This window comes from Condylura cristata, unplaced genomic scaffold (assembly GCF_000260355.1).
Source record: "Condylura cristata isolate star-nosed mole 26May11 unplaced genomic scaffold, ConCri1.0 scaffold00011, whole genome shotgun sequence".
Lineage (NCBI taxonomy): Eukaryota > Metazoa > Chordata > Mammalia > Eulipotyphla > Talpidae > Condylura > Condylura cristata.
In genome coordinates this window covers 39,485,803-39,493,042 of record NW_004567112.1, presented here as the reverse complement: position 1 = coordinate 39,493,042, position 7,240 = coordinate 39,485,803, and the positions used below count along the sequence as shown (strand labels likewise).

General features: G+C 52.3%; 1 protein-coding gene across 1 annotated transcript in view; it reads right to left on the bottom strand.

The window, feature by feature from the left end:
• TACR2 (tachykinin receptor 2) overlaps positions 1–7,028 on the bottom strand; it is an 11,697-nt gene extending 4,669 nt beyond the window's left edge. The window contains exons 1-3 of the mRNA XM_004681072.2: positions 6,637–7,028; positions 2,218–2,412; positions 207–357 (exon numbers count right to left, since the gene is read on the bottom strand). Of these exons, the coding sequence (XP_004681129.1) occupies positions 207–357; positions 2,218–2,412; positions 6,637–7,028 (738 nt within the window). The remainder of the gene's footprint in view (positions 1–206; positions 358–2,217; positions 2,413–6,636) is intronic.
• Positions 7,029–7,240: the final 212 nt, after the last annotated feature.

Here is a 7,240-nt window from a genome sequence, read left to right as displayed (position 1 = left end):
CCCCCCCCGCTGCCTGCTGGAACGTACTGACTTGTCAGGGCTGGGAACTCGGCCTCCTAGAGGGCGGGCTTTGAGCCAAAAAGGGCAGCTTCGGAAGCTGAGCGACCACCGCTCTCGCCCCGCCCCGGCCCCGGCCGGCCCAGCCCGGCCCGGCCCCACACCGCCGCGACAGCGCCACCCCACCCAATCCCGCCCTTACAGCCCACCTTCTTGGCCTGCAGGTGGCGCAAGTTGGCGCCATGCGCCTGGTGCCGGGGGACCCCGCGCCTCCACAGTGTGAAACCAATGACGCTGTAGGCCAAGAACATCACCAGGAGGGGCAGGAAATAGATGAGCACGATTAACACGAGGTGGTACCTGAAGAGAGAAGCGAGGGCCTGGGCACGGCAGCCCGGGAATGGGTGGGGTGGAGCCGGCGAAGCCAGCATCCGCCAGTACTTAGACCCCGCTCCCCCAACCGCTCCGCCACCCCACTTCCTGTGAATCATTTAAAGAATGAATAAAACAGCACCAATGTGGGTTATATATATATATATGCCAACCTCGGTTTCCCCACTTGTAAACGAGGAAGTGATCTCTAAGATCATTCCCAAATTTAGTGACATTTCTCCATCCCCTGATTCTTGGTGAGGATTCACTCTGCTCTAGGTTCCCACGCAGAGGGAACCCCGAGGAGCTTTGGGGACCATCTCCTAAGGCAAAAGTGAAGGATGTCTCCCCTCACGGTCTGGATTGTTTTGTTGGGTTTTGATTTGGAGGTGTGTATGTGCACTTTTCTGAATGGAGCATCTGCAGTTTCATCAGATTCTGAGACAAACACACAGGGTGTGGGACCTGAGAGGATGAAGCCCCCCCATCTAAACCTCAGACCCCCTTACCTAAGAGCCATTAATAAGTTCTCAAGCATAAAATGACACCACCCCTCCCCCACCCCCCCGAATTCTGTCAGAATTACAAACAACACTAAGTATAGCTGCCTTCCTGTTTTTCTCTGTGGCCTGAACCAGGGCTGGCATTCACCACCCTCAGAGAATCCCCTTGGTACCAAAGCTCTGGTCATCCCCCAGGGAGAAAGCCCTGCTTTCAAGTGGGGAAACTCCGCCCTCCAGTGGCCAATCATGTTTGTGCTTCACCTTCTCTGGATAAGTCATCTCTGCACTGAAGGCCTCCAAGGCAGCAAAGCTGCCCTGGGCAGCCATTCTGGACAGAGAATGTTTGTCTCCTTTGTCCCCTGCTTAAACTACTACCACGTACCCAGGGCCGGTTCTGTGCCAGGTGCGGTTCTAAGGACAGTCGTGTACTTATTCTCACATATGGTCAAGGTTCTCTTGGTCATTTCCGTTTGAGAGAGAAGGAGCCAAAGGATGAGAGAGGATCAGCCATCAGGGACAGAACAGGACACTACCCTACTTACCACCTCACCAGGTCTTCATCCTTCCTCACCAGCGTGCTGTGCTTGGGAATCAGGAATCCCAATGCAGAACCACACAAACTGAGGCCAGAACCGGGGAAAGACTTACCAGGGTCACAGAGTGTCTGGACCAGGCCCCTCTCAGCCTTCCGCTCCAGTCCGCAGGGCACCCCACAACCCCAGGGAGGCCTCAGGCATCCTCCCCAACACATCCCAGGCCCCAGCGCTTTCTGCCTCAATCCCCTACCCCTCTGTGATCCACACCTTCTCCCAAACACACGCCCGCACATTCCCAGCACGGACCTGTGTGTACACGCCTTGCCAACCACAGCCACATACTTACTTGCAGACAGAGGTGGGCACAGCCTGCCAGTATGTGTAGCACCACAGGCATGTCACATGCACATCCAATACATACACGTCCCAAGGAAGGGGACAGTGGAACTCACTGGAGTAGCGTGTGGTGAGGAGCTTGGGCTCTAAAACAGGACTGCCTGGATTTAAATCTTCACTTTACCACTGACTAGCTATGTGGTCTTGGGGCACAATACTTAGTTTTTTAATTCCTCAGTTTCATCTGGAAAAAGGGAGTATTAATAATAATAAATGCCCATGTGGTTAGGAGAGTAAATGGGTTCATATAGATAAAGTGCCTGATACTTAGCAAGCGCTAAGTATCCCATACACCTCACAGACACAGCGCTGGGCACAGCCATGGGACGTGTAGACAAGCATAAGCACATGACATGCCCATGTTCTCAGGAATACACATGCGTGTGCACACACACCCCCTTCCCCAGTCTTACAGAAGGCGCTTCCTGCCCTCACTGTCTTCAGGCCAGATCACCTTGCACTTGGTGGCACCTTGGTCCACAGTGATGGTTGAGTACAGGCACTGGGGAAAGGCGAGGGCCAGGGCTACCAGCCAGATGCCAACAATGACAGCTTTGGTGGCAAGGCTTGAGAGCCGGGGCTGGAAGGGGTGGACGATGGCCATGTACCTGTGAACAGAGGGCAGTGTGAGTGCTGAGAGCCTCCTATCAGGTCCGCCCCCACCCCCTTTCCTCACCTCAGACCGAGGCTCATACCCTTGAGCTGCTCCTTCACACCCCCCACAGCAACTGGGACCTTCAGGGAACTGGCTGGGCTGGCGAGCTTCTACACAGCACACCAGTGCTCTTGAGCCCCAGCCCAGGCCCCACCACGCGGCCCCCCCAGGCAGGGCTGTGCTCTCAGCTGGCCACAGCGGAGCAGAGCCGCCACTCTGAAGCCCTTCTCGGCCATTCTCGCTGCTCTGCCAGTCCCTCAGCCCTACGAGCTCCTTCTGTTCTGAACCTGAGCCCAGCCTGCCCTCTCCTGAACGGAGCTCAAAGCGGCTGCTTTCTGGCTCTCTGCTCAGGTGGAAATGTCCCGTACATGCCCTGTCCACCTGTAGCCGCCAACCTCATATGGTCATGATCACTAAATTGTAGCTAACATGACTGTGAAACTGAATTTTAAATTTTAATTCATTTAGACTTAAATAGGCATCTATGGCTTAGACAGTGGAGCCCAAATCTTTAAACTCACATTGGAGGTCTTCTGCTCCTGGCCAAAGCACTTTCCAGTTTCCTGTATCTTTCCTGGTTACTCCAGAGCCATGGAATGCCCTTGCCTGGGCTCCCCTCCCCCCACAAACACACACTCAAGGGTCATTTTTCCTTCTTGGCCTGAATTCTTTTTTCCTCTTTTTTTTTTAATAACAGTTTATTTTTACATCATTTTGTACATTTCTTTTTCATCTCAATTGTAATCCCCATGGGTTTCGCATCACCGAGTCACCCGTGTGCCATCACCATAGTCCCGTGCACTTCCCTCCCCACCCCCATCCCCGTTTTTGATCCCATTCCCCACTCCACCCCCACAAAATGTCTCTGGTATGTGGCTGTTCATTATTCTTATTATTTTCTCACCTGGTCCATTATCTTTTCCCTCTTTGGACTCACTAAAGTCCAGGTGAAAGGCCACCTCCTCCATGAAGGCAGCTGGGATTAGACTTATTTCCTCAGGTTCTGCCTCTCTCTGGGGGAACCTGCGGGGGTTTGAGCTGCCTTTTGGCTCCTCTGTGCCTGGTCGAGCTACTTGTCAGGGACTGTTGTCTCCATTTTCTACACAGGGAGATGGAGGTTCAGAGAGATCGAATGAGCAGCTTGAATGAGGCAGTGCTGCCCGAGAACCCGGGTTTTGCAGTTCTGCTTGCTTCTGGGAACTGTAGGAGGTCCTGGGCCTGGTGGGATGAGGCCTCGTCCTGTGACTGGGGCCTTGACTGTAGAGGAGGTGGCTGCTAGTAGCTGCTTATTTCAAAGTCAAACAGCACCATACCCCAAAGCCCCAGAGTCGCCTCTGCTGCCACCCTGCCTCTAAGGTGCTGTGCCAACTCAGAAGAAAGAGGGAAGAGGGCCAACCAGTGAAGCCTATGGACCTCTCCTCACAACAAGATCATTTTATGAATAAATTATAACCATAACAAAGCCAATCAGTTATACTGAAAAAAGTTCATCAGAATGTAAAAACAAATTTGGACCACACTTTATCCGCCCACTGAGTAACCAGATCTAGGGCTGCAAAGTGCAGTCACTTTGAAGCAGTGCTGGGGTGTGTGCTTGGTTCTTTGAGGTTTCTGTACCCAGAAAACCACACTGTGCTGCCCACACCTGTAAATGGGATTCCTCCCTGCATCCCCCCTTTCCCACCCCCACTGCCAAGTCTACGAACACTTGGAGCCCACAGTCCATGATCAGGGATGCAGGTCTGGACCAGATGGGTGGTGACCCCCTGCTCTTTGCCCTGTGACAGTGACCTTTCCCACGGCATGGAAGGGGCCCTGGGCCAGCTCTACCCTTGACAGCAGGGGCCCAAGTTGAATGTGTCAGCAAGACAAAGCTTGGGCAACTTTTCTCAAGGTCTTGGGGCATCCACCCCATGCGGGCCACAGGTACAGGTGACTAGAATTGACTTAGGGGCTCAGGTTCCCTTGCTCAGATGGGTAGGTAAGAGGATAGCTTTCACCTTGTCTTGTCTCAGTAAAAGGCAGGTCTTTGGGTGCAGGATGGTAGGGGTTCGAAACCTGACATCACTGATTTTTAGTGACAGGGTCTTGGGCTTGGGCAAAGGGCTCTATGTGCTTCTTTGTGCTTCTGTTTCCTTTCTGTGATACGGGATGACAGTAATTGCCATTGGGGGCCATGAGGTCCTTAAGCAGAGGAAATGTGATGCTGAGACATGCTGCAGACAGCAAGAACTTGGGACTTGAGAGCTTGATTGTTCCTGTTTATTTATTTCCTTTAAATTTACCAGAAATGACTTTGATCCCTGATGAACCCTGGGCCTTCTTCCCTGAGATTAATCTGAACATTGGGATAAGACCAGGACAATTGTATGTGGCCTTGCATTTTATTTAGCTCTGCCCTGAGCAGGAAAGTTCACACCTTGGGGCCTTGGGTATTAGGCGAGCTTCACGCTGCCCCCCGGGAGCACATCTGTCCTGTCTTGGGAGGATCATCCTTGCTGCTCCTGCCCTGAGCCTGCTGCCCCTGCATGTCTGTCTGGAATGTTCTTTCCCCAGAGTCTAAAGGGCACTTTCTCACCTCTTTCCATCTTTGCTCAAACTCCACCCTCACAGACACCCTATCTAACTCTACAAATGCTCCCACCCCAACATACACACCCTAGTAACTCAGATCCCCATTCTGGCCCCTACATTTTTTTCTATGGTACTTGTGACCTCGAAATACAACACTCAATTGGTTTACTCAATTGCTTTTTATCAAATTTTTACCAGGGCCGGAGTCTTTACCTGATTTTTTTTCCTGATGAACATATGTACATATTAGGCATTGAACACATGAATGAAAAAATAAGGGAGCGGATGGGAGGATGAATCTCCACTAGAACCTGCCTGATCGGAGCCGCCTCCTGTCACCCGCGTTATTATTCAATGGCTCTGGCCAGATCTCCTGGCTCCCACCCTACAGTCCACCCTCCACCCCTGCCCACCCTACACACTCATATACACACACCACCAGTGGAAATTTCATGAGAACCTGAGTTTGACTGAATTTCCTCGGTGTGTATATTCTCTAGTATCTGAAAGCGAGGGAGGGCGCATGCCAGTATTTCAGAAATATCTAGGGGGGACTAGGTTCTTTTGGTTGCGGGGTAGGGGTGAGGTGGGGGTGGGGCAGGTGTGGCAGTTAGAGGCCCCTATGCTCAAAGCTACTAGCACTTGACCCTACCCTGACTTGCTGGCTGACCTCAGGCAAGTCTGCCCATCTCCAACTTCATTTTCCCTGGGTGCAGAATTGTTTTCACTCATTTAAATCATTTTCAAACTTTTCTGTTCATTTTTCATTAGAAGAAATAAATTACTCAACTGAAATCTTTAGGGAAACCCTATGGTCACATAAGCAAGAGCAAAGCTATGAGCTGCTGTGCCTGCGAAGTGGCTGGACAGTGTGTTAGGGTGGAGGCTGTGGGGGACAGTGAGGGGCAGGGAGGCTCATACCTCATGACACCATGCCGCGGGGCAGTGTGTGTCTCTGAGGTCCCCTCCTCGCCCCACCCCTGCCTCCCACACAGGCCCCGTATCTCTGTCTCAACCACCCTCTCCCAGGGACATATGCAACCCTTTTGCAGCTCTAAGCCAGACACTGCTCCAGTCAACTTCCAAAGGACTCCAGATGGGCCCACCAATCACTATCACTCCTGCATCCCTCCTCAGCTTCTCTCCGCCAGCAGTGCTGGTGGCCCTGAGGGCACTGGAAAAATACCTGGCATTGTGATTATATGGTAACTGCATGGATATGATCTCAGCTATCTCCCTTCATATAACCCAGCTAGGATTAGGAAAGCAATGTGAATGACTTTCTTGTAGTAAAAGCAAAACATCACGACAATGATCGGCACCAGAGAACACTCCAGAAAGTCTCTGGAATCCTGTCCCCTCTTCCTCTACAACTCTGAATAACCATCTAGTACAAGTTCTTCCTGTGTCTAAGCTTAACCGTACCTGCTTCTGTCCTACCTCCCCCGTCTTCTAGATACACAGTTCTGGAATGTGATCAGGTGGGAGACAATTCTACTCTTAACACACCGTGAGGCTGCAGATGAGTCACTAACCTGGACTGAGCCCCTATACAGCAAGTCATCTCCCCACCACCCCCAGCTTCCCTGCTCCCCCTTCTTGCCTGTCCGCGGCGATGGCAGTCATGGAATAGATGCTGACAAATATTGACATGATGGGGAAGAGGTTCTGGAAGTAGCAGAAGGCTCGGCCAAAGTACCAGATGTTGTGGCTGGCATAGATGAAGTTGAAGGCCACGTTGAAGGCGGCCATGCTGAGGTCGGACAGGGCCAAGTTGACGATGAAATAGTTGGTGACTGTGCGCATCCTCTGATGGGCCAGGATGATCCAGATGACCGTGGCATTGCCTATCACGGCCACCAGCATCAGGGCCAGGTAGACCGTGGCCCACAGTGCCAGCTGCCAGCTGGGCATGGAGAAAGCTGTGACACCAGTGGTATTGCTCTCAAGGCTGGATGAGGTATTGGTGACTGTCATCGCTGCACACATTCCCATGGCTGCTTCTGAGTCTGGGACCAGGGACCTGGTTACTTGGCCTTGTCTGGATATGCTGGGGAGGAAAGATCCTCTTTGGTCTCTGAATAGGTGAGCGAGCACAATAGGGGTCAGGCCAGGCACAGCGGAAGAGCCTGGGAGCACTCCCAGACCTCAAGCAAAGATGAGTCCAGCTGAGCACAACACCAGCTCTAGAATCATTGGCATGTCAG